At 42.8% G+C, this 26,906-nt stretch overlaps 1 protein-coding gene across 7 annotated transcripts in view; it reads left to right on the forward strand.

Annotated features, from left to right (window-relative positions):
* Positions 1 to 2,966: 2,966 nt before the first annotated feature.
* The window catches only part of ank1a (ankyrin 1, erythrocytic a), a 98,456-nt gene continuing 74,516 nt past the window's right edge, over positions 2,967 to 26,906 (forward strand). For 3 of the 7 annotated variants that reach the window (XM_034596860.1, XM_034596861.1, XM_034596863.1), the window contains exon 1: positions 15,992 to 16,452. In XM_034596860.1, the coding sequence (XP_034452751.1) occupies positions 16,327 to 16,452 (126 nt within the window). In that variant the 5' untranslated portion in view covers positions 15,992 to 16,326. Of the gene's footprint in view, positions 3,102 to 15,991; positions 16,453 to 26,906 lie in introns of those variants that run through there. The other 4 variants (XM_034596867.1, XM_034596859.1, XM_034596862.1 and 1 more) reach the window with 4 other exon arrangements.

Here is a 26,906-nt window from a genome sequence, read left to right on the forward strand (position 1 = left end):
TCTTTCTCTCTCTCCTTTGCTCCCCTGAAATGGCCCTTCTCTGCTAATGTAATTAGCACTGGTAAAGAAGGGCAGTTAATTACCCACTCTATTTTGATCGGGTAATTAATGTAATGCCAGGAAACGGCAACCGTTTCATTAACATGGCGCTCAAAGCTGTGAGCGGGCAGGGTATGGCGCCCAGCGGCTGCATGTCTTCTGTGTGGATTTGTACATGTATGGACAAACGGTGAATCAACAACTCTGCTCGGTGACAGTGAGCGACATGGGGACTTCCAATGTGTGACAGTGTCCGTCTGTGACCTGACCTCAACAGGAAGTCACTGTTTCTGTCTGTGCCGTCTTTGTAGTTGTATTATCCAGTAGCACTTAAAAAAAAAAAAAGAGGCTGCTGCCTCTTCCTCTTCACCCCCCCCTCAACCTCTTTTTTGATACGCCGTTAATTTGACAAGTTAAAGTCAGCTTTGTTGCCGGCACCTCAGCATTCATCTTGCTGCAGTGCTCCTTCTGCCCAGTGGTGCCGGAGCCATATGCTCCTCTTCCACATGACTGTTCTGTTGTTGCTGTAGTGGTTTGCGGCGGCGCCATTTACTGTCTACTTGATCACAGTTTAGATAAAGACAGGATGAGATGGTGCCACCTGCCACCGAGCCGTTCCACATCATCACTTCAATAGAGCATGTAGCTGCTGGGCACACGAGAGCAAAAACCTTGTCATTCTTCATTATCGACGCGGCTGAAGTGCTGATGAGCCTTCCTGTTTAAGTTACAATACGGACTTCCTTACAATAGGGTGAGCGTGGACCACAAAATGCACCCTTCCCCTCTCACCTCTCCAGGGATGTGTTTGTGTTTATATACCCAATTAGCCCTCCGGCCACAGCATGGACATGCATTAGGCTGACATTAGCCCCGGGTGTATGTAACGTCTGTGTGTGTGTGTGTGTGTGTGTGTGTGTGTGTGTGTGTCTATAGTGGATGCCTTTCTCATCCGAGGAATAATTTCAGGGGTGTGCGTGCGTTATTAGGCAGACAGAGGCAGGGCTTGACAGGGGTGGCCCACTGTTTGTCAGATAGATTGGTAGGTTGGTTTCCTCACACCCAGCCGGTGTCCTGTGCCTTTGGCCCGTCAGTAAAACCTGCATTGTTGCCCATTAGACCACTGGACCCCGATTCCTCTTTTCAAAATGAATCCCAACCCCTTCTGCCGTTCCCTTGGGTGTCAGTAGAGTGGGGTGGCAGATGGGACAGACACAGAGCTGCCCCATGAGACCACCCCCCAACAAAACACACGCACACACACACACATAGACACGTGCAAACACACACATTCACATATAGGTGCACACACACATACTCAGACATGCATGCATGCACAAATGCATAAGCAGCAACACACACACACACACACACACACACACACACACACACACACACACACACACACACACACACACACACACACACACACACACTGTGCACAGCAGCAGCAGCAACACATAGCTCCCCCTGCCCCCAAACACAAACCTCATCTGTCAGCCTGCTGCTTTTGTCCGAACCTCAGGAGTATGTTCCGTGAACACGGAGTGATGTCTCTGTCCCTGCCTCTCAATCTGTGCTTTGTGTACCTGTGTGTGTGTGTGTGTTTGTGTGTGTGTTTGTGTGTGAAAGAGAGAGAGGGACAAAACTGCACAGCTTTAGTAGAGAGGTGTAACTAGAATGACGCCTCTGAGACAAATTACCCTGTAAAAGTGATTATGTTCCTCTCACAACATTCAGATCTTGATTTTGATCTTACATTGAAAACTTTATAAAACCTGACAAGATTTACAATGACAAATATTTCAGTTTGTCACCTTAGATCAAACATTTATATCTTAATAATCTAAGTCAAGCAAATGCAGATAAAAACTCAATGTGTTTCTGATTATAACTTGACATAGCACTGGTATATATGCATATGTGAAACAAATATTAAAGCAATAGAAAACATTATACACTAAGATAGATAGATAAAATACACAACGCACAATGCAATACAATGGTGCAACATACAGCAGTGCAATGGACCGGTTTAACTAAAAGTAATGATTAAATAAATAATACCATAGAACAAATGTTAAGTGTACATGATGAAATGAAATAATCATGAATCAGTATTAATCATGTTCATATTATTTTGGTTTTATGTGTTGGTGCTGAGGTCATAACTCCGGGCCTAACTGTGGCCTGTTGGGTTCAAAATAAACATTAAGTAAAGCAAGTTAGTGGCATCCAATTACTAATTTAGAGTTTTATACATTTTTCTTCACTCTCTTTCTTATGCTTCCACTCTTATTTTGTATATTAGGTCTGGCCTTGATAGGAAGTCAGTGACACCAAACTATTAATCTAGACTTTTATCACTTTACTCACCTGTCTCTCATGGTATCATTCTTTATTTCTGTGTCAGAGGCACCCACTTATTAATTTAGACTTTTAAAATTGTACATAACTCTCATTCTTATGCTTTCACTCTTTATTTATTTTGTATATTAGGTCTGGCCTTATTAAGTCATTTGTTTTGGATTTTATCATTTTACTTTTCTCTCTCTCTCATGGTTTCACTCTTTATTTCTTTCTATCTTTGGTCAGTGGCTCCCAATTATGAATTTAGACATTTATAATTCTCCTTCCCTCTTTCTCATGGTTTCACTCTTTGTTTATCTCCATCTCACTTTTTTTTTTATCTCCATCTACTGTGGAGTGTACCTGCGGACGGGTCTCTCTGCTGGTGGAGTTTCTCTCCATCCTGATCCCTCTCCTCCTCCTCCTCCTCTGGGTACAATATTGACAATTAGCCAGATTAGAGGAGCGGGGGGATGTAATTTGGGCCAAACGCGCGTGTGTTGGCGGCTCGTGCGCGCGCGGCGGTGTGAGGTGAGGAGGCCCACGCTGGTGATTAATTACAGCCCGGGCCCCGGTGACAGAGGAGGGGGCTCTCCCACTGCTGTCTGCGGCCGGCACGCAGGGAGACCCGGCCCGGCTAATTGACCCGGCTTCTGTAAGGCCATCCATCAAGCGTGGCCCGAGTGGCCCCGTAAGAAACACATTATTCTGAGGTAAGTTAGTTAGTTAAGCAACTAGCGCTCCACAGACTCATTAATGCTATTAGCTGCCCCGCTGTGTCCCTCCTGCAGCCGGCGCGTCCCGAGCCGTGCGCCTGGCCGCGTGGAGGCAGCGGGCAGCCTCTCCACAGCCGGGCTTTTGAGTTTGGGTTTCACGGTCCTTTTGGTTGTGATGATTTCATAACTTAAAACCCGCCCGTGGCCTGGTAGTTGTGCAGCTAACCGCAGCTTCCAGGCCCAGTCACCAACAAACACACCCACTCTTGAGTCACGTGGAGCAACACCGAGCCCTGGAAATCCTTCTCTCCACAGGTTCTGGGCTCGGAAATCACACCGATATTCTTTGTGCAGGTAGATTTACAACTGTTGAAGAGAAAAACAAATAGTTTGAACAGCAGGAAAGCTTTGATTTCCACATTAGAGAAGTCTGTTTTCTTTTTATGGACGTCCACTTTAAAGGTTCAGTGTGTAAGATGTAGGTGAAAAGTATCTATTGGCAGAAATTGAATATAAAATAATCCAAGTGAAGTTTTCACTAGTGTGTAATCATCTAAATTGTATGAATAGTTTTCCTTGCCCCTAGAATGGGCCCTTTGTATTTAAATACTTTATATTTACTTTATATCAGGAGCGGGTCCTCGATCTTTAAGGAGGCCGCCATGTTTTTTACAGTAGCCCAAACTGGACAAACTAAACACCTTTTGAGTTTTTATGACAACTGAAGCCTGCCACAGGTTCTCTTTTTTTATGTGGAAGGGGAGGGGGAGGTGAGGGGTATTCAGCTGCATGGTCACGGTCAACTTTATTGTCCGTTCTGCCTCATGCACAGGACATAGACGGGATTGAAATGCTGTTTCTCTCTGATACCCTGTGTAAACATAAGTAGACTCAACATATAAGTAACACAACATGTACAGGTGTTACATTGTAGTACACAACATAAGTCAACGTGTAGCTGTGACAAGTAATGTTGATCTACAGGATGTAAATTAGCAGCAGATGAAATTACGACAAATGTTTAGAGAGAACCCCAGGTACTGTAGCCTCCTCATGACGTTTAAGTTGTGGTGAGATGTATTGAAGTGCGTGTTTCATGTATTTGTACTTATAGGTAGATTTATTTTCAGGAACTTTTCACTCTTCCACTACTACATATATTGCTTCACTAGTTGCAACATCCTCTGCCCCTAACGCTTGACTAGAGAGGAAAAAACTACTTTTTTTTTTACAGGGGAAATGTATATATTTAAAAGTAATCAATAGTGAGCATCGATCCATTGATCCAATCAGAGCAAGCAGGTAAGTACTTTTACTTTTAAAACTTTAAGTTTATTTAAAGGCAACTCACCTTTTACTAAAGCTGAAAAGTAAATGTGGTACTTTTACTTTTTCTTGAATAGATTTTGGCTTATTTGTACTTTTACTTCAGTTAAATGTTTGAGTACTTCCTCCACCACTGTATTTAGGAGTTGTACAATTGATTGATTAGTCCAACATACGTAAATTGTCTCCTAAATGTGCCAAATAACACTTTATTTTCTAATGGACTGCTGTTACTTCGAGGGGGGACAGGTAGTGTCCAGTCCAGCTGTCAGAGCAGTGTCTGGGTGGTGTGGTTGCTGCTATAAGTGAGCGATGGACCGGCCTGTAGGTCTGTGCTCCACACACACGGTCACAGGGCCCACATGTGCTTTCACTTGCCCTCCCAACAAAAAACGTCCCTCCACAAGGGGAGAAGACATATGGAGACGTGCAGTGAGCGGTGGGGATGCTATGGTGTGAGCACGGGGGAAAATGATTTCTCATCCCAGGAAGGGGACTTGTCATACTGGGTTCCCCCCCCCCAAATAACTACCGCCCTCTTCCCTCCCTGCGAGTGTTGCAGGGCCAGAGAATAATTGCAGTTGGGTCACATCTAGTTGTCACAGTTGACCTTTTGCCAGTGATGAAGTTACAGCTCAGTATGTGCAGTGTGATGGTGCATGTGTTCGTGGGTGCGTGTGTGTGTGTGGGGGGTGAGTGTGCATGTGTTCTTCAAACCAAAACATCTTCAGACTCATAATGATGATCTAAAAGAATACATATTTTTCAAAAGCCGAGAGGATCAGCTCTGTATATGATCACCTTCATTCAGCAAACTGTGGCTCTGTGTTTGTGTGCGTGAGAGGCAGCCCCATAGCGCCACCTACCTGTGAGTGAGCAGGGCTTATGTTTCTTCTCCCTCAATCGGCTGGGTTTCTTCTACCAGAATCATTTCTCTGAAGTTGAAGCATTTCTTGTCATGATCTGTTGCGAGCAGCTTCTCGTGTATTTAAGTAACGCGTGACTTGATCAAACAGTTACGGTGCTGCCCTAGAGTCTGAGACCACATGGGAACCTCTGGGACGTCACTGGACGCGTTCGATTCTGTCACATGCCGTGTTGTAGCTGTGACATGCCAGCAGTAGCAACACTGTGATAACAACCACAAACAACCGTTTTTTTTTTAAATGTCTCGCAGTCCTCTGTATAGCAGCATGCATAAATATGCAGGACGAAATCTAATCAAATAAATCCATTCATTAGTAGAGCTGCTGGTATTTCTGCTTTTGCATTAATTACTTAGTCATTACCATATCAATTAGAGAAATCAGAGATCATGTAATTAAGGTTTAACCAAAAGCACCTGCTGCCTCGGAGCTGTGTGTGTGTGTGTGTGTTTGTTTGTGTGTGTGAGAGCTTCAGTCCTGATCTAATCTCCGTCCTTTGACAGGACTCCCCCTCATCAATCCCGAGCTGACGGAATTCAGCTTCTCTTTTTTTTTGTGTGTTTTGTTTTTGTTTATAAGAGTGGGTGGCGACAGCGGCGGCGGCGGCGGTTGTGTTTGGAAGGGGAGGGGGGGGGGTGTTGCGCTAAATGTTGTCATGGCGATCAAATTGATTGGCAGGGACGCCTGATTAGAAAGGAAGAATAGGAGACAGGTGGAAGGAGGCGGGGCTGTACATCTAAAGGAACAGATTGGGACAAAGTGAGGAGTCGCTGGGTGTCACGAGGGGAGACACTGGCTGCTTGGCTCCGGTTACACCTTGTAGAAGATAACCAGTAATTACTCCAACGGTCCACGGAGGCTATTCTCTACTCTGATGCTCCTGGGTTTGAAAACAACGTCACCAGATGTTCTTGTTTTTGCCTTTTTTAAATGTATTTAAAGTGAATTGGATATTTCAGAAATTTGCTATATTGACAGATTCTTACCAACAAGTTTCAGAGAAGTGGTGTCTGTGATCTCAGGAGAATGGAGGGGAGTATTTTATTTTGTTTGTTCACCTGTGAGGAAAAGATGAATGGTGCTGAGAAGAGGATGGAATCGTTCTTTCATTAAGGAGTTAATGGAAGAACATATGAAAGGAAGAAAAAAAACACATAGGAAAAGAGAGAGGGCAGGAGAGGAAGACGAGGAGTGAGAGGAGTGAGGAGTGAGAGGAAGGGAATGGGACTCAGGGGGATGGACAACAACCTCCGGCCTTCTCCTCCACCTCCTCCCCAGCACTTCCTGTTCCATTTCCTTTCTTCTCTTAAGTCTCCCTCTTCCCTCCTTTCACACTTAGTTACATCTTGGCTTTTTTAAAAATTGAGGTCAACCCAGTTAATCCATAAATACAAGATATACTGTATGATCATCTAGGTTTTTGCAGGTTTTAACCCTTAAAGTTTTTATTACGTTTCATATTAATAATATAAAATGATTACTACTGACCGTTTTTCTTTATTACGTCCACCATGGAGGTTATGTTTTCGTCTGTGATTGTTGGACTGGTTACTTAAAGACTTCTGGACAGATTACCATGTAACTTGTTTGAAGGATGTAGTGCAGGTCACCGAAAAACCCAATTCCTTTTAGGTCAGATCCAGGAATTATTTTCTCCTTCTTTAACATTGCATAGTTACTACATTTTTCCACATTTTTGTTGATTTCTCAGAAGAATTTATGGATCCGGAGTTGTTGTAGTTTGGTGCAGATGCTCCAAATATATGGATGGAATGAATTTAAATGTGGTTTTATAAACTGACTGTGGGACATAGTTTAAATCGTACTTTGTGCATTTTATTTCCTTCAATCCAGGGAGCCATTGATTTATAAAGCTTGCAGTGATATTATTTCTGTGTCTTGCCAATGCGTTTGTGGGTATTACAAGACATACCTCCAGTATTACTCTTTTATTATGACTCTCAGTAGAGAGCATACCTCTGCTAACCTCAATAGTCCCACACAATTTTACACACTCATAGATATCAGTTCCTTAATTATGCATAAATTCTTTTCATCAAGGTTCATAAATCATATCCTGGGAAAATGTTGAAAAACACCCTGTATCAAAATGTGAAAGAAAGTGGAAAAAAAATTCCTGGATCCACACTAAAAGTTTATGGGTTCTTCCCTGACCCTATACCACATCCTTCCACCAAGTTTCAAGGAAACCAGCTCTGTTGGTTTTGTGTTATCCTTCTATTAAACATACAAACCAACCCACAAACAGACAGAGGTGGAGACATAATCTAAAAAAGAAACCATTTTTAGTAAATGGCTCGAAATCCCCACCAATTTGCTGCATAAAGCAGAAGTTGTCTCCTTGTTTTTCCACTGAACTGATGACAGTGATTTATCCCTCAAACACATAAACCTGTCCACCTGATAATCTGCAGTGATTCTGAGCAGCCGACCTTCAGGTTCTCGTTGTCTTTCCCTTTCGGTGCCAGCCGAGCGTTCGGGTAGTAAATCTTTTACCCCTCGTGTTCTCCTCTCACCGTCCTCATTACATTCCTGCATCCTCAAATCCCATGGACTTTGTGGCTCAGTTAGGAAATTTCAGTTTCAGAAATATGTTTTTACTGTAAAAATCTTGAAACACATTTTTGTATTGCATAAATCCGCTCTTTTTTAACAATGGGGCTTTTGAGTCTGAATTGAGGGCTTTTCTTTTATACAGTACCACTTAAAGACAACAGCCTAGTAAAGTATTGTTTACATGACAGATCACATTTAGTATTTTACCCATGAGTCAACGACTGTTTAAATCAGAGGGAAGACGTTATCCCTCAGCACTTCAGTGTCATCAGTTGCTGTTGAATTCATGTGCACTGTGACACCACTAGATGGCAGAAGAGAACTGGATAAATGTTGCCTTGCTATAGCTTCATTTGTCTCAGGACTCATGAACACGAGCTTCATCTTTACCTTCCTTTTTGTAATGTTCATTCGTCGGTCAGAGACTTTAGTGAGAGAACCAGGGAGTGAGCAAGGTGTTGTGGGTGTTACAGACTGAGTCTCTTTGTAGATCTGTCTCCAGAGGTTTTTATTCATTGACTGGAATGTATTGATATTAGACAACAGTGTAAGAGATAAAACAGCGTCACTGTTCCCATCTGACTACACTGGGAGAGCTGAGTATTTCCTGTGTTGCTGAACCTGCAGTTCTGCTTTCGTATTTCACTGATGGCAGCGTATACTGAATGAACCTGAATGATTTACAAAAACAAGGGATTTCACTCTGAGCTGTTTTTAAAGTTCCATCAACAGACTGTATATGGATGACATGAAAGTGAAGCCAAAAGCGTCTTTATCGCCGCCTAGTGCCTCCTCCATGTTAGAGCATGGGACATGGGCCAAACTAAAACATCAAAGCACGTCTAATACATTTTTCTCAAAGATGGTTTTACTTTAGGCAGTTCTTATATCACAATGATTTATGTCCGAGTGCTCTTTCTTCCAGTAACTTTGGTTCTTATATGATGCCACTAAAAACGTGGTGAAATGTCATGATTTAGAACTGACTGGTTCAGCGCGTTTATCGCTGGGACTTCATTATGCGCCGTTCCCCGAATACAACTGCACAGGCTCCAAATGTGCGAGATAGCAGCGTTCATATATGAGAGGTATTGAGGTCATTTCTGTATAGTGGGAGGACGTGGAAATGCGTCATTAATTGTTTTTATAGGCTAAACAGATGTTGCAGTTATGTAATGTTATGATAACTAGGTAAGCCCATTTTTAACAACCAATACAGTTTTTTTATACACACTGCTGTGTTGTGCTTTTGTAAAGCAGTTATCATCAATCTGCCTGAAGCCATTGTCATTCCCAGCTGGTGTGACGGTGTTATTCACTGCTGACTCTGCAGATATGACACTACGCTGAACTGCTGTTCACACCAGCGAGCTGGTGGTGGTGGTGGTGCACCGTCACCAGCGCTGGTGTCATGTCTACACCGAGCTGTGTTCCACATACTTCCGTGGAACACAAAGCCAAATCAGATGAGCTCTTTAGATGAGGTGGCAGGGTGCCTGGGCCGCGGCACAGTGTGGACACGAAGCCTGCGCTTGGTTTGTTATCTGCCATATGGCTTTCCCAATCAGGGCTCTCTCTCTGGTGGTGCAGTGCCAGCACAGAGGGGGAGAGAGAGGGGGAGGTTTCTAAAGGAGCATTTCAGGTCTCAGAGCCAAACCTGTGCTGTCGTCCCTTTATTCACAACTAGTCAGATGTCAGTAGAGGAAGAATGACAGCAGTAACACCTGAAAATACACTTTACCTGAAGTGGACATCCAACAAACAGTAGTTTATCTAACTTGGTGTGATGTGGTCCTGCTTATCAAGACAGACTGGGTTGACATTTGTGAACAGAAATACACACTTTTAGTTTTATCTATACATTACATTACATTGCATTCAACGCATTTTCAAGTTTTTGATTAATTGTTTAGTTACCTTCGGGGTAACTGAAGGTTTTATTTTTTACCTCTGTCTGTTTGCTCATAAGCAAAACCTCCAGGAAGGATTAACACATAACTTGGAGGGTTCTGTCTGGGTCAGGAAGGAACATATTAAATATTGGTGTAGATCTGGATCAGGGGGTGGATCAAGGAATTGTTTTCCACCGTCGGATACAAATACAAATTCAGATCTAGTCAATTTAAATGTGGTTTCTTAAAGGAATTGTTGGGCATTGGCTGATAAGATAAGATAATATAAGAAGTCCTTTATTAGTCCCGCAATGGGGAAATTTGCAATGTTACAGCAGCAGAAGACAACACATAAGTAGCATGCACTACTTGGGTGAAGGAATATAAATCACTCGGTGCCAGAGATCAAAGATACTCATAAAAAACCATCCCATAAATTTCCTGTAGCCCAGTTCTTTTTCTACTCTGTCTGACAAACAGTCTGAAACTCAAATATTCCATTTATACCATTTAACCAATTATAGGCTACAAATCTGATCATGTGATAAGCTGGAACCTGTGACTCTCAGTTTTTATTGCCTTTTATAAATAACATTAAACATAGTTTCAGCCCTAATGATAATATTGATATCAGAGCTTATGTTCTCTATTAGTTTCATCCTGTCCATTTGGGCCTGTGATGATATATGAGCGGTGTGTTCTTATCAGAGCAGCTCTGTGCTGCAGTGCAGTTGGAGCTTTACTGTCTGTACGCTCACTTCAAATGCTGTGAGAGTTACCTAGGGGGGGGCGCTATGAATACGCCCTTTTTATTCAGACATCAATCAAATTTGTGCCTGTAAGAAGACACATTTTTATGTCTGCTTCAGTTGTTTGCATTGATCCGAACAGGCCGACCTAAAGGTGTGATATTACAAAGCATGCTCTGGAAACAACGTCACGTGTAACATGACTGCATCTAACATGTCTGTCCTGCCGTGACTGCTCTCGCTTTTATAAAGGCATTCATTCGGCTATGACTACCTCTGTTGCCGGCCTTAAGACAGAACAACCCCCCCCCCCCCGTCCATGTTTGTACCTTTTTTAACAGGCAAAATAAAGGAGAAACGTGATGTCAAAGGAGCTAGTATTAGTCTCTATCTATCCTGATCCTGTCACACTTGTTGTCTCAGCTTTAACCTTCTGTGTTTTAAGAGTAATGTCTTTTTGTCTTTAAGCTGGTTGTTCATGACCAAAAGCTTCTGAATGAGCTAATTCCACTCACAGGTTATTACCAAGACCTTTCGTGTTTGACTGTAGACCCCCATGCATCCTATGTTCCCATACTTGTTTGTCGCAGTATATCCTACTCATCAATAGAGGGTGCTGTCTGACCTCTGTTTTTCCCTGCTCGGCATTTCTTGCCTTTCCAATTGATCTTCTGTGACGACCGACCATAATCTGTTTCACGTGGTTATAAGGGCAGTATTATTATCCTCTGAAATCCACTTGATGGTTCACAGTATTTATCCACACTGTAGTGGCACAAATGGAGCCAAATGTTTTCCTTCAACCCATCATCTAATTTTGGCTGACACTAACTAACGCTGCTGCTGAAATCACTGCTGTGAGCCCCAGTTGATGGTGCAGAGGATGACACAGGCCTGCAGAATACTGTATCTCACTTTAGACTGTGGACGTGTGCCAGCTTACACACTGGAGACTCACTGTATTAGAGCTGTTGAAGTTATTCAATATGAGCTCCTGTTGGCTGTATCAGTGCATGAGCCACTGCTGCTGCTGCTGATGTGTGAATGCCATTGATGCAAAGCAATAAGGTGCATTATTAGCTTTCCTGTCATTATGACTAACTCTGTTTAACGAAGTGTTTGTTTTTTGGATATTCTCCAGACCTGTGCGCCCATGTGATGTGTCCCCGATGAGGCGAATGACTAAATTAGAGATGGGAATGAGAATATTGTCCCAGGAGTGTCACCTGTAGTGTGGGTGTAAATGAGGTGTAAAACCAACATTTGCCTTTATGAATGACTGGAAATGTCCTGTAACTCCTCACCCGTTAAAACACACTAGACGTGCAGGATGTGACATTTCAAGACACTAGTGCTGTGTCGGTTCAAAACATGCATGTTTGGAATGGGCTGTTTGACCTGGGGTGATTAGAGTTGCATCTTTCTCTCTGTAAAAGTGACCAGTAGTTAGTGAGCAGCTAAAGAGTGAATGCAGGTCTCAATTTACAGAACTCTGAATCTGCACCACTGCTGCTGCACAAAGAGCTGTTCACCTGTTCAGAATCAGTTGTCGATGTCGCACGTCATGATCGGCAACGCCATTTGTTTGAGTCCCAGCCGAAGCTGCACTACTTGGGCCCTTAGAAATGCACACACCAAGTGTGAAGCCGATAGGATGAACGATTCCGGAAATATGCCAGCCACATACAGAGATTTTTGGAATTGGATAATTGAAACCAGCATGTTTCACTTTAAGTTTCAGTCCGAGACATCTCACAGATTCCGGCTGCACTTACACGACTTGAGTGACTGTGATGCTATCCTGAGGCTTTCGATTTGATAGTGTGGTTATGCTTCCAAGTGTTGAAGGTCTCTGCCTCTATTCACTGTGTGTGTGTGTGTGTGTGTGTGTGTGTGTGTGTGTGTGTGTGTGTGTGTGTGTGTGTGTGTGTGTGTGTGTGTGTGTGTGTGTGTGTGTGTGTGTGTGTGTGTGCGCTTTCGTGTCCTCTCCACTGTTTTTAGAGGGGCAGCGGAGCGGTTAATGTGCTGGCTGTTATGCTAAAGAGAGCTCCGTCAGTAGCAGTGTGTTTCTTTCTCTCCTCAGGTCCACACAACCTGTCCCTTTTGTGTCCCAGGAGGGACCACCCCAGGGTCCGTCTATATACAGGACACTGGGTGCACTCTGAATCACAAAAACAGACTTACATGTGGTCTTTAGCGATGATTCCAGTGTTTTCACTTGCTATCGCAAAAACGTGCAGGACTATTGCCACCATTTGAGTTCTACTGTACATACACACAGTGCTCACAAATAATCTTTGGCGCTTGATCATATGATATCACATGGTCCTAATTAGCAGATGTTGTTTGCTTGCTTGTCATGAAGTTATAGATGTTCTAATTGTGTTGAAGATGTTCATTAAGAAGTCCTCAAAGCAGTAAACCTATATAGTTGATGTAATGTCACAGTAATAGACCCATAAAATGGAAATTCTAACATCCAAAATATTAGTTTGAGGCCTGTTGCAACAAAACAAATGTGATTACTGTTTACATTCAGATCTCTAATGGTGTCGAAGGCACGTTGCACAAAGATAGATGCTCATAAATTAGTAATACATTAGTTATAATGCGATTTATTTTTTTGGGGGGGGGGATTCGTGAAATGAGTCAAAATGGACATTGAGAGGAATCAATCTCTTCTTTGAATTTTGCAATCAGATGAAACAGATCAGCGACTAAATTAGTGATTTCCAAAGTCTCCAGTTTTAACTAACTTCTTACACATTTGTCCAGTTAAACTAGAGTCATTGGTTGGTTCATCTTCTGGTGTGATATCGCTATTTTAAAGTTACTTACATTATGTACCTCTGCCAAGGACATTCTTGTTTTCACCCGTAACCGGCGGTAAGTTTGTTTATTTGTTAGTTAGCAGGATTGTACAAAAACTGAGGCTCGGTTTTCCACGAAACTGGAAGGATGTGGTATGGGTCAGGGACGACCCCTGTCAAGTTTAGTTGCTGATAGAAATCAGGGGGCAGATCTAGGGGCAGATTTTTTTCCCCACTTTCTTTAACATTGTGAGATTGGGGCATTTTTCAACATTTCACCATTTTCGCAGAGAATAATTCATGGATGTTGATAAATGGAATCGGGCACATTTAGAGGACTGATATCTATGATTTTGAGTAACTTGGTGACGGGACTGTTGGGCCTTGCTCTACTGTGTGCCATTCTAGTTGAAATAGTTTTGGTAAACTTTTTGTGGCTGCTCTCCTTTTCCAAACCAAAACAAATGTTTTCACATCGTTTTACCAGCCACTGGCTTTCATTAAATGGGTATGGAGCAGTAAGAAGCATCACAATACAACAGAAGTTACATCACAAATACATGGTAACAGTTACGTACTGATACTGTGAATACTTCTTCCAAGTAAACTCATGTCTTACAGGTGTTTGAACCTTGTTGTTCTGGTAAAACGTCTCTTTACTTGAACCGCCGGTGAATCTGTAGGTTTGTCAGTGATGTGAAGGTGGTGGGACGTCCTCTCCCCACAGGGTCTCTCCAGGCTCAGCCCCAGATGATCTTGCTACAATAAGTGGTCCCACCGGCTGTGTTTAAAATCCACTGTATAACTACCCCCCTCCATTAGCTCAGCAAGAGTGTATCTTAACAAGACCAATGCAGTTGGCTAAGCAAAAAGCCTCCTTATTACCAGTGCAGTCAGTACCGCTGGTGATTCATTCAGGCACATTCCCCAGGAGCTCGATATTGTGATGGATCTCTTGCCACAAAGCTGTCAGCCCATCAGTATTTGTGTTTGTTTGTGTCATAGCTGGGGCCACATGAGCACGGGATTTTTTGCAGTAACGTTGCAGACAGACGGCAGTATCACCAGTCCTATTCATTATGATGCAGCACAGACAGAAAAGGGCTGCCATCAGATGAAGGGAATTCTCGCCAGGAGAAACGGAGAGAGACGGACAGACATACAGCGATATGGACATAAAGCCGTGGCAGATGATGATGGAAATGAGGATATAGCTCAAAAGATGGAAATAATAATTTGGTGGTGTTTTTTTTTCATATTAAATAATAAATAAAAAAGCCTAGAATTCATCTAATTGCATTTTTTCATTCAAATTGGGTTCAATATCAAAATTTGTCCAACATAACTGTCAGAAACGACTTTACAGATTCTGATAATACGCTGCCTGTTCTTGCACGTTTCGTAAATTGGCCATCTGAAATAACTAATGGATGAAAAATGAGGCACAAATTAAGCTATTCAACAACTGTCGCTGTGTGTGTATATGTGTGTGAGTGTTTGTGTGTGTGTGTAAGACCGGCCATGCGTGTGGACTATATCTGTATGTGTATGTTTGAGTCTCGGTGTGAACTGTACGTGTGATGTATAGTGAGCCAAGCAAAGAGAGATGTTACAGGATCTTTTTTGCCTGCGTCAGCAGCATTGCAGGGAGGAGGAGAGAGGGAGGGAGGGGAGGAGAGAGAGGGAAAGAGAGTGAGTATACAGGAGAGAAATACCAGTAAACAGGTGCCAGCTCCATCAGCATCTCCCTTATTATAGATCATCCATAGAGTACATGAGCACAAGACATACAAATCATTCATACATTTATGTTTATAGCATCCGTTGTATTTTTATTGTATCCACAGCTGTAAGGAGAGATGAAGGAACGGAAGGGACCAAACCAGAAGTCAATTAAGCAAAGCTTTTGTTGATGTTACTCTATCACACTTTATAATAGATGTTCAGGGAGTGCTGTGGACCAGCCTTATTGCTCACAGCCTCACTCTAATATACACCAGCACACTGCACCAACATCCTTGCACGGGTACCAATCCTGTGTGCTGCAGCGCCTGAACAGTAAAAAGGGAGGAGGGAGAGAGAGGGAGAGAGAGTAAACGAGTAAGAGGCAGTATTGTTTTATTTTTTTCCCTCATGCATGTTTTAGATTTTTTTTTATTTCCTCTCGTGCGTGTGTGTATGTGCATGTGTGTGAGATGGCGTGATTGGCTGTGGTGATGTCGGGTTCCCTGTGCAGCCTAGAGATCCTCCACAGATGGACACACAGCAGGGATGTGAGATACTGAGAAATTAAATACAGGAAAACGAAACAAAATCAATAGAATGTGAGGATGGAGAGCTGACTTTGATTTAAAGCTGCTCGGGCTATTCCTCAACTCACTGTCAGTTCATTCCTTTTTAATTTTTGTTGATGGGGAGGCAGGGGGCTGGATGCAGATTTTCAGCTTTTTAAAGCAGTGGAGAGGAGGGTGATGTAAAGAGGAGAAACAACTTAAGAATAAGAAGGGAAACCTGTTTGTTGGGTTGTTTATCCATTTTCTTCCGCACAGGAGGAGGAGGAGGGAGGGAGACCGGAGTGGAGAGCAGTAACTGAGCGAAGTGTACATGAGCGATGGAGAGAGGGAGCCTGTGTGAGCATGGGGGAGAGAGAGAGAGAGAGAGAGGGAGAGAGAGAGTTGCGCTGCAGTAGCATCCCACAGCAGACGGCTGAGGACTGCCGATGTGTGTGTGACTGCACTGCTGAAGAGGAGGAGGAGGAGTAGGAGGAGGCAGAGGTTGAGCACGCTCGCAGACTCCGCAGGAACACACGGCAGAGGCAGCAGCAGCGGCAGCGGCAGCGCTACTGTTGGCCCGAACCAGGTAGCCCCCCGCAGTCCCACCGCCGTTCAGGATCTGCACACGCCAACAACGACTCCGGCCCGACCCACGCCGCCACCAGCGCCATGGCACAGGCGGCCAAACATCTCCGCAAGAACAAGGATTTAGAAGCCCAGCTAGAGCAGGAGCGCAAAGAGAAGGAGGAGGAGAGGTTTAAAAAGAGGAGTCGCTCGCGGGATAAAAAGCGCAAGGTACTGGGACCCTTTCACAGGTGGGGTACAGTCAGGGGTGTGGGTAAGGTGATTTGGGGGGATGGGTTGGGGGGGGCAGGACGGTTGAGATGCCCCCCCTCCCTTCTGGTCTTTCTCTGTCATGCTAAGCTGTGGTCAGGGGGTTTGGCGGCACACATGGAAAGCCCAGTCTTGAGCGTGTTTCCACTGTGTGTACTCACAGTCTCCCTGCACACATGTATGTCCCGCACATACAGAACACAGGGAGACGGTACAACACACTGCATGCTCTCCTTCTCCCCCTCGACTGCTTTGTACCTGCTTTATTGACTGTCCTGTCCGAGTCGTCTGATAAGGCAGCGTTGTACTTTACCTCTCACCGTGTCTCTGTCCCTCCTCACATCTCTGTCTCTGTCTCGTCTCCTCTCTCTCTCTCTCTTTGTTTTCACTCTGCGGTATCGTGTCAAGCGATATAAATTTTCACCACAGCAGTAATCTTCCACGAGGAACGGTGAGCTTTTTTGCCTCTGCGTGGCATTGTAATGACCGCAGAGCAGCACCTGCAGCCCTCTCTCTGTCTGACCAGTCCCAGGCAGAGCTGAGCTGTGCTGGAGCGACTGGTTGTAAACAATAAATCTCTGTTCCGCCAGTCACAGACTGCGGGGACGTTGTCATCAAGTCTACTTTATCCCTTTTGGCCCTGCTTGTCGCATTTCACTCCAACTCATTAATGACAATGAGTCATCTGCAGATTGTGCTGTTGTGTATTGGCGGCAAATTGGTCCTCAGCAAGCGAGCACGAGTCCAGTCGCCCTGTGAGGCTGCGCTGTGCCAGGCTGGCTGTAAACCAATCTGATGCTGATGCAGTGGAGACACTGTTATGGACAGACGCACACAGTACCACTTCCACTTCCACCGGAGAGCGGAGGCAGGACAGAGAGGGCTGGTGCAGGGATTAGATTTTTCTTTATCTGTTGTACTTGTACAAAATGGAGTAAGAAGGTCAGAAGGTGTGTTGGAGCAAAAATCAAAGAGAGGAGAGAAAGAGGAGGAGGTGGAAAGGTGGTATGACTCAGATGTACCCGGGTGGTTGTCGCTCAGCAGGGATTTTCTCCTCGGCTCATTTTTGTTTTGTTTTGGCGTGTCAGACTCCTTTCAACACATTCACCTACATGCTTCCAGTCTCTGTGATGACTGACAACTCCTGAGTTTACATTTCTCCATATTTTTACTCAATGTTACATTTTAGCTTGAATCAAAACCAGTACATAGATGCCTGTGTGTAAAATGTGCAAGATCATAATTGAGTGGGGGAAGACCTGCAGCTCCTAACAGTATGGACGAGGCAGGGGATGAGATTTCTGGGGAGGGTACTTGCGCGGCAACTTAGACTGGAAGTGTGTGGTTTCAGAGGATCCCATATCACTTACGTAACCATGCAGCTTAAGTCTTTCAAATAAGCTTCCTGACTCCCCTCCAGCTCACCCCCCTCCCAACCCCTCTCCTTTTTTTTAAACACCGGCTTACAGCCATTCCTGGTTTCTGGAGCAGATGTTAATACAGGGGGGATTCTCTCGTCTTTATCTCTCTGGTGCCCTCTTTGTTTCCTCTGCGGTGCCTGCAGCTACAAAATACAAATTCTACACACTGTAATTCATAACTGGTTAACCTGATTTTAGCTAGTTCCTCCATCACATGTCTGGTGTATCGGCCTGTCTTCATTCTCGTAGTGTTGTCCAGGTCCACCTTTTACGACAAAGCCACATTTATTGTTTTAACAAACTATACATTTTGCTCAAACACACATTCATAAACTCATCAGTTTTGTGATTGGTCACAGGGAAACCAGGCTGTTGTTATTTAAGCTTCATTTCCCATGTTCACTGGAGGCATTTCAATCATTCATTGTGTACATCTGATGTGTTTTGTGTTATTACCTCTGCTGAGGAGGTTTGTCTGTCTGTGAGTTGGCAGCATTACACCAAAAGTACCGGACGGTTTACCACAGAACTTGGTGGAAGGATGTGGTATGGGTCAGGAGAGAATCCAATACATTTTGCTGCGGATCCAGGAATTTCTTTCACTTTTAACATTGCAATTTTCAATATCTTCTGAGATTTGTCAGGGAGTAATTCTTGGATCTTGATGAAAAAGAAAAGTCAGACATGTTTAGGGCACTGATATATGAGTGTGTGCAATTTGGTGCAGATCAAAAAATAAAATGTGGTTTCATAAGGGGACTGTTGGGCGTCAGCTGAGTTATGCAGTCTCTAAGTGCCATTCTCGTTATGTGAAGAATCACTGAGGCTTCATTTATTAATCTTCAAATTACTTTTGCAAACAAATATTTCAACTTCTAGTGCTTGATTTATTGTTGCTCAGGTCCCAGCAGTAGTCCCTTAAATGGATGGCTGTGTCTTTCGGTCAGCCGGCTACTTAAACCTTTGTCTGATTAATCTCCTCTGGTTGACTTCGGTCTAATGAGTATTACGGCCTCTAGGGGATGCTAGCTGCTGTTTTAGAGTCAAAAGTCTGATTCATATTCCAGTAATTATTTTTAATTTGGTCTTTTTTGAAGACATTTCTTGATTTGCTGATCCTCCTTAATTGTTTTAATCCCTTTAATCTGCGGTTTGTGTTTTACATGATTATTTCCATCCCTGTGGGACATGAATCAGTGGCCGCTGATGAGCGTCCAGAGTCATAAAGCTAACAATTCGTCATCAAAGGTTGAGAGTGCCAGTTTAATTGGCTTCATGGTGTAGTGGTATTATACGGCGCAGATGCTGAGCAGTGGATAATGTTGTCCTCAAATTACTTTTATTGATGAGTGGGCTCATCTTGAAAAATGAGCATTGTCAGGATGTGAAGAAAGACCTTTTTTTTCAGAGTCAGCAGCTATTTTCACCTTTGGTTTGTGTCCACATCTGAAGCTGCTTCAGAGTCAAGTGGTTAACATGACAACAGTGGCTCTGAAGTATGAAGTGGTGATTTGTTTGGTCCATTGTTGGTCTCATATCGTTTGCTTTATCAAAGATTGTTCCAAGGTCACAGGAAATGTACATCTACTAAGAAAGAAGATGTATTAACAATCCACGGATACATGATTTCGTTTTTTCGGTTTTACTTGTGTCGTTGTTGTCTGTGCATTCTTAAGATAATCATCTGCTTAAAATCTAATGTATAAAGACAGAAAACTAGGCCAATATGATCAAACTCTTTTGTTTCTCATTATGATGAAAAAAAAGACCTTTCCCAGTTTTCAAGAAAAGAAATTAAAAACCGTACAACTCAAAGTTTAATATCTAATTCCAATTCTTTAATAATAAACTAAATATGTCTGGGAGCTGATATTAAAAGCCATAAAACTATTTCAGTTGGACTCTTTATGATCGTATAGAGATCTGCTTCCTCTTGTTACCGGTTGTGATAGTGCGACAATAGGGGATCGTTATTTGGTGAGGCCCCAGGCTGTTTTACAAATCCAATAGTCCCGGGTCAGGACGTATGTACAGAGCTGTATTTTTCTGTGCAATAATATGGATTTCTCCATGGTGTCATTTGCCTTTTGCTCATTTGGTTGAATGGTTATGTTTTCTGTTACAGAGCGCAGTAAGCTTGGAACTATGGGGTTAGAAGAACTACTAGTGGTTCTCTCAGTAGAAATATTAAATCATTTAAAAGTTGTTGCATATTGATTTTTAGTTGATCACATAATTGAAAATCACCCAAATGACTTAAAATTGTTCCTGCTCTGAAGATGCTGCTTCTCCCATTGCACACATTACAATTATGTTTTTTATCCTTCAATGAATAGTAAATATTAATGTAGAACTGGATTCTTTTTTATTACTACTTAACTTGACTGTTTGTTTGTTTTTTGATTAACCAGTCGATAATTTGATCTATGAAACAAAACCTATCAATACATTTGGGCTATTAAAGAACAAAGCACAGTATAAATACCCTTCACAACTTACTGGAGTCCAGAGTGACCAAGGGATATTAAATTCCAGTAAAACAAAAAACTTATGACATAGTTTTTTGTGGAATTTAATATTCTCCTTTGAGAAGCCGAAAACATCAGATGTTTGGTGATTGTTCTTAAAAAGGACTTAATTCAAATCTGATAAAACTTTATGACAGTTAACTAATGTTTAATCCTATAGCTGCTTTCCCATTGAAGTGAATGGGTGTGTGGCCTTAAGAACCCCAATATATATAATTTGGTATCAATAAATGTAAGTCTGTATTTGCTGTGGCCAGAAGATGATTATTAGTTTTTGACTTGTCATGGCAGCTGAGGTCTGACCGGTCTGTGGCTCTGATTTTCAGACTCGTCAAACAATAGGTCGGGATCAGGATGCACTGCATGTCTCCCTTGTTGCTGTTTATTGTCTGGCCCTCGGTGCTGCTGTCTGCAGACCACAGTCCACCAGGCATCTTTTCTAAAACTTAAAAAACTGTCCTATAGATGCTCAGGCAATTAATCAGCCATGGTGCAGAACTGTGGAGCTAATATGGCTGCCGGCGAACATTGCGATGTTAAAAGTACTATCAGAAGTGCGATCTCCGTTTTCACATAAAGCAGAAGTGGCAGCACTGGATCAGCATTCCAGCCTCGTCTCCGTCTGCCCTCCAAAATCTCTTACCCTCCCCGCCTGAACAAGAAGCGGAGCCTGCACTGGGACTAATGTGTCGATGTCTGAGACAGATTGGTACTGTAGTGCTGTTGAGGTGTTGATGCTGTGTGTGTGTGTGTGTGTGTGTGTGTGTGTGTGTGTGTGTGTGTGTGTGTGTGTGTGTGTGTGTGTGTGTGTGTGTGTGTGTGTGTGTGTGTGTGTGTGTGTGTGTGTGTGTTTCGGTGTGTGTGCTCAGGTTTGGTGCAGTGGATTAGGGGTGATGCGGCAGTGATTAAGCCCATTCGGAGCCAGCACTAGTTAGCCTCCTCATTGGCTGTGATCAGAGAGATGCATTTTAAATGAACCGTTCTCCAGGTCAAACCACTGGCAGATGATGATTGGTTTTATCATTGGCTGCTACAACATGTAAATATTTAGTTTTTAAAAGTGCCGTTATCATTCTGTTCCACGCTCAAGATAAATAAACAGTGGCAGCAGGTTTGCATTGTTTTTCTCATTGTGGGTTTGGCACATGGATTTTCAGTAAGTCTGACTTTTCTTGTTTTGTCTGAGCAACAATTAAAATCCAGAATTTTGTGTGATTTCAAAGTGACATAAAATGGAGAAAAGCCGAAAGGAGGAAATGTTTAAATGCAAATGCTTCATCAATTAATCAATAATCAAAAGTGTTGACTCTACACTTTTCGTCTGACCAATCAATAAGTCAACAAATCATCCAAATCCAGCAGCGTAGGTTTGGTCTTGGTTGGTTTCAGCTCTGTGTTTGTAAGATGAGGTTTTGATGGATGGAGGATAGAGCTGACTCAAAAACATTAATGTGTGAGCATGATGGCCCAAACCACCTTTCAGTGATGGAACTCTAAATACATTAACATTAAGAGCCCGACCAATTCATGGATTGACTCTTAAAAAACAGCCGATGCGAGCCTTGTATGGACATAACTGTATCTGCATAGGTGATTGCTGTTATGAAAACTTTTAAATGTTTACCTAAAGAGTTTTGTTGTATTTTTTCCCCCTTTTTTATTTAGTTATTTGTAAAAAGGTTTATAGTTTAACTTTAAAATATCAAGCCTCAATTTAATTAATTTCTCAATAGGGCTTTATATTGATATTGTTTAATATATTTAGGTATTGGAAATGTTTTCCTCCCTAATATTGGTATCTGTATTGTTTGAGTCTTTTTCAAAGCCACGTTACACAAAGGAAATGGGATTTGGTGTTTTTATGCTAAGCTAGTCTAACTAGTAAGCCCAACTTCACACCTTTGTGAAATTGGGGTTTTATTAGGCCAAAATGTGGCAACTATATTATGTTATTTTATAGCACTTCCATAAAGATCTTGGGTTAAAGATTGGTATAGAGAGTTGGGATTGTGTGTGTGTGTGTGTGTTTGTATTTGTGTGTTTTTGTGTATGGGCCCAGGTGGCCCTGTGGAACCCCTCAGACAGATGACTCAGCAGCCTGGCTGAGGCACTCACTCATGCTGATGGAGCTTGAGAAAGAGTCTCAGTGAGTCCGGCCCCCGGCTCTACAGTAAGTGCTGCTGGGGCAGGTTGGCCGGGAGCTGCATCTCCTGTAATTAAAATGGGAATGGAAGGTGCACGTGAGGCCAGTCCGCCAACCCCCACCTCTCTCTCCTCCATTTACCAGGGCAACAGCATTTATTTATGAGCGAGCAGAGACTGAGTGATATTTTTTTTTCAGAGCAGATACCCCACCCATTTAGGATTTGAGAGGAAAAGTCCATAATTTGTTAAGATATAAAAAGCAGTGAAATAAACAAGCAGCATAGCAACAAGCATCCAGCAGACACTCCTTCTCTGTGGGGGTTCGGCTTCCCCCAAAACTCCAAAGCCTGAGGATATTTTTACATTGTGATGAAGATGTGGTGATTCATTCTTCCTTTGCTCTAAACACACACGCGCCTGCTTATTTTCTGCTAATGTATCTGTAATGAAAGAAGGATCCATTGTTTTGCTTCTGCTCGTAAGCCTGCGAGACAGAGACGATGATTGTAAATGAAGCTGAACCGACACGTAGGACTGCAGTGCTTCAAGCAAAGCATTCATCTCCGAGACAGGTTTGTGAAAACCTCCCAAAAAAAAAGGAAGACCGTGACAGTAGCAGCATCTGTCTGAGCCGGTCCCTCCACTGCACGGTTAAAACGGCACGTGAAATGATGTGTCACATTGAGAGGGGCTTCCTCAGATTTTCCTCCCAGTGCCTCCCTCCCTCCCTCGCTTCATCATCCTCCTCCGTCTCTCTCCTTGGCTGCTTGTGCTAATCTCTCCTCCCAATTGTTATTCTGATAGTGCAGCTGTTACGTAACTCCCTGAAACAAGAATTGAGAGATCAGGCTTATTGAAATGGATCCTCATCATGCCCAAATAAGAGAGAAAAGAGAGAGAGGGGGGGAGAGAGAGAGAGACAGAGTGAAAGAAAATGAGAAAGAATGAGGCGATACCTTCCTAGAGGAATTTGATAGGTCATTGCTGGACAGCTTGTTGTGAGAGAAGGATGGCTTTTGGTGTCCGTCCCCCAACCTGAGGTCTTTCCCTTAAAGCGTCTTATGGCTGATGAGAGAGGAGAGGACATACAGTAAAGGTGGGATGGCGGGGGGGGGGGCTTGGTGCGGTTTGATGTCCAGGTACTCGGAGTCCTGCCTTGATATCCTTGGACTCTGCAGCATCACCCCCACTGGTCCATACGATCGTTGTGTAGCCTACCAATTAAAATATTGATTTGCTACAGTAAAATGAAATATACAATTACTTTTACTGACCTTATGAATTTGTCACTGTCATATGTTTTCTTTTCATTCATGCTTGCAAAGACCTTTGCTGTTTTTCTGAGCCTGCTACAGCTGCATGGTTCTGGGTATGGCAGTACCAGTCAGTCAGTCGGTCCAGACTAGTTGAACATTTAATGCTCAATAACAGACCATGCTTCAAACTATAATAATTGTTACTAATTTCTATAAAATAAATGTTTCCTCAGTCAAAAAGGGAGTAGTGTGGACACCATGTGTATCCGAAGCAGAGTGGATGCATTTTGGAATGAAATTGTAGGAGTGTGGATGTAGCACAAGTTCAGTCTCACAGTGTTGTTTGCATGGCGGAACACTCTTAAGGCTCATCAATGCTACGAAAAGAGACATGTCCATATCAAACGCATACTTCCACAGGTCCTTTACTTTGGCATGGTTGTTAAACAAAACATCCTCTAGAGGGCAGCGCAGAGTCGAGAGTTTCTGATAACAGTAAACATGGCGTCGGTGGAGGAGGTTGTGATAACCTGAAAGAGGAAAAAGTGTCCGCGGGCAAAGTCAAATCATATCGATGCCTGTAGTTTCTCACCAGCTTGCAAAGTCTTGTCTCAAAAAATGTCTGACATTGATCACATTTCCACCGTGTGTAATATGGTCATCTTGACTAAACTGTCGGCTACACTGCCCCCTCTGGATTCCTGGTGGTACTGCTCCATTTTGTCTGTTTCGCCCATATCCGTAATAGTTTAGAAGACATACAGGAAATGAAGTATGGACAGAAGGAAGTGTCCGTTTTCGTAAACGTATCTAATGTTAAGCATAAATCTTCAGTTCTGTTTTCTTCGGTGGGCAACCTTTACTCTTCAGGTGCAATTCTATATTTTTGCAAATGTGTGTGTCTGTGTGTGGTTGTGTGTTGAGCGAGTATTTAAGTAGGACTGCATGTGTGTGTGTGTGTGTCAGTGATTGTATGAGAGTGTTTGGTGTGAGGATGATTGCACAGGCTTAAGGAATGTAGCCCAGGGGTAGAGCCAGAGAAGAGGAGAGTGACGTCAAAAAGCACTGAAATATCAGGAGAGAGTGAGTGACCCCAGGGGGACTCTGCACCCTTCCCATTTGTATTGGGTGACGGGTGTCTTATTTACCTGATTGATGCCATGATTCCTTTCTTTTGTGTCTACCGGAGGGAAGGGGAATAATTCAGTTCCAAACCCAGCATTACAGTAGAACAATCCTGCAGCACAGCGGCTTCCCGACTGTAACTCTCAGTTCCAGTTCTCCGAGTACGGACAATAGAGAGAACGTCTGATTCGTTTAATGCGATGGGCTGGAGAAGATTGAGTTCATGATTGGGGTCGGAATTTCCTGACTGAATTAAACCTGCATAGTTCAAAGTGGTGTCCAGAAATGCGTGTGTATATATGTTGCACCCGTTTACTGGAGCTTTTGAATAGGAGATTCAGATCGGAACAGTCCTTTACAGATGATAATATTGAATTAAAGCCTGGGCGATATGGCCAGAAATCTTAAGATAAAAAAATTATCTGTTATTCCTCTTCACTGCACTTACAATCCAGAAGCATTATATTGATAAATAGTGGACTTTATAGTGAAATGTATTGCTATTGATGTCAATTATATAGCGATAATTATTGATAAAGTTATATCGCCGAGTCCTAGTTTGGCCTTCGTCTGTGCCTCTGAGTTGCTCTCTGTTATCCCTCATGACAAATCACACTTAGTGCAGTGCGGATTTCTTGAGTCATCTAATCCTTGTGTCAAGTGTCATCACAGCGTCGTAGCATCATGGACCCGTTATTAAAAGCTTATAGCCATTTGTGAACCCGTTCATCTGAATCCCCTGGAGCCAGAGGTGGTGTCACTTTGATTTGATCCTCTTCACTTCTCATCCCACCCAGGACGAGATGCTCGGCTCTCCGGGAAGGCGGCCAATGAAATGTTGATCAGAGGATAAAAAACATGGCACCGGACATATTAAAGCCTTCAGTCATTCATCCGTTCGTCTGATCAACACGCCACATCTTGTGTAAACATTGCTGTTGAAATACCTGGGCTGGAATATTACCATGCTTTTAAAAATTCTTATATTTTCCTTCTGTAGACTTCAGTGTCAGTTGTTTCTGAGTCTCAACTTGGTAATGATTTGTTTAAACAACATAAGTACAACACCACTCAGAGCTCGGCTTAAGTACAATGGAGGTAAATAGAAATTAATTTGTGATGCTCTCAACATCGAAAACTACATTTATTTCTATAAACGAAATTCTGGATAATCCAGATAAATATCCCAAAACATCACAAGGTCCACTCAGCAGTCATTCTGAAGCTTTTGATCATATTCAATTCAATACCTTGAAATGTCACTGCACAGTGTACAATGAAAAGTGTCCCGGTGATACATACATAAAGAGAAGCAGTCACGTTATAGTTTAATAAATAATTATAAAAACATACTATAAATGTGTATGCACTCAGCTATGTTGCACATAGTATCATTGCACCTTGCACAGTTTGCTGTGCAGAGCTGATTATTGTATTTTTTAAAATTTTATATTTGTCACTGAGGAAATATTTATTTGATAGAAATTAGTTAAATTATTTGATTTAAAAACACAGTCTGTTATTGAGCAACATGGGCAATTCTTATTTCACTTCGGACTACTACAAATAAAATGCATAACAGCACAATACGTGTTGTGGAGGCAGAAAGAGATGTGGATCTCAAGACCTAAAAAAGATAAAACCAAAATGTTCTTCTTACATGACTGCGTGTGGGCAGATGTGTGTGTGTGTAGTATAGTAGTAGTAGGTGTGTAGTAGTTTTGACTGAATACAGCGACGATACAGCATACGACCATTTACCTCTTTGCCATTAAAGCAGGTGACCCTGGTACTAAAACCCTAAACTGTCCCTGTTTTAAAAATCGCCAGTCTCACAGTGTAATTACATTTTCTTCTGTGTGTGTGTCTTTACAATTCCCCGTGTGTCTGAGTATGAGCTCACACGTTCATTGAACAGAGGCACGTGGCTTGTCTTGTGG

This window comes from Hippoglossus hippoglossus, chromosome 9, assembly GCF_009819705.1.
Source record: "Hippoglossus hippoglossus isolate fHipHip1 chromosome 9, fHipHip1.pri, whole genome shotgun sequence".
Lineage (NCBI taxonomy): Eukaryota > Metazoa > Chordata > Actinopteri > Pleuronectiformes > Pleuronectidae > Hippoglossus > Hippoglossus hippoglossus.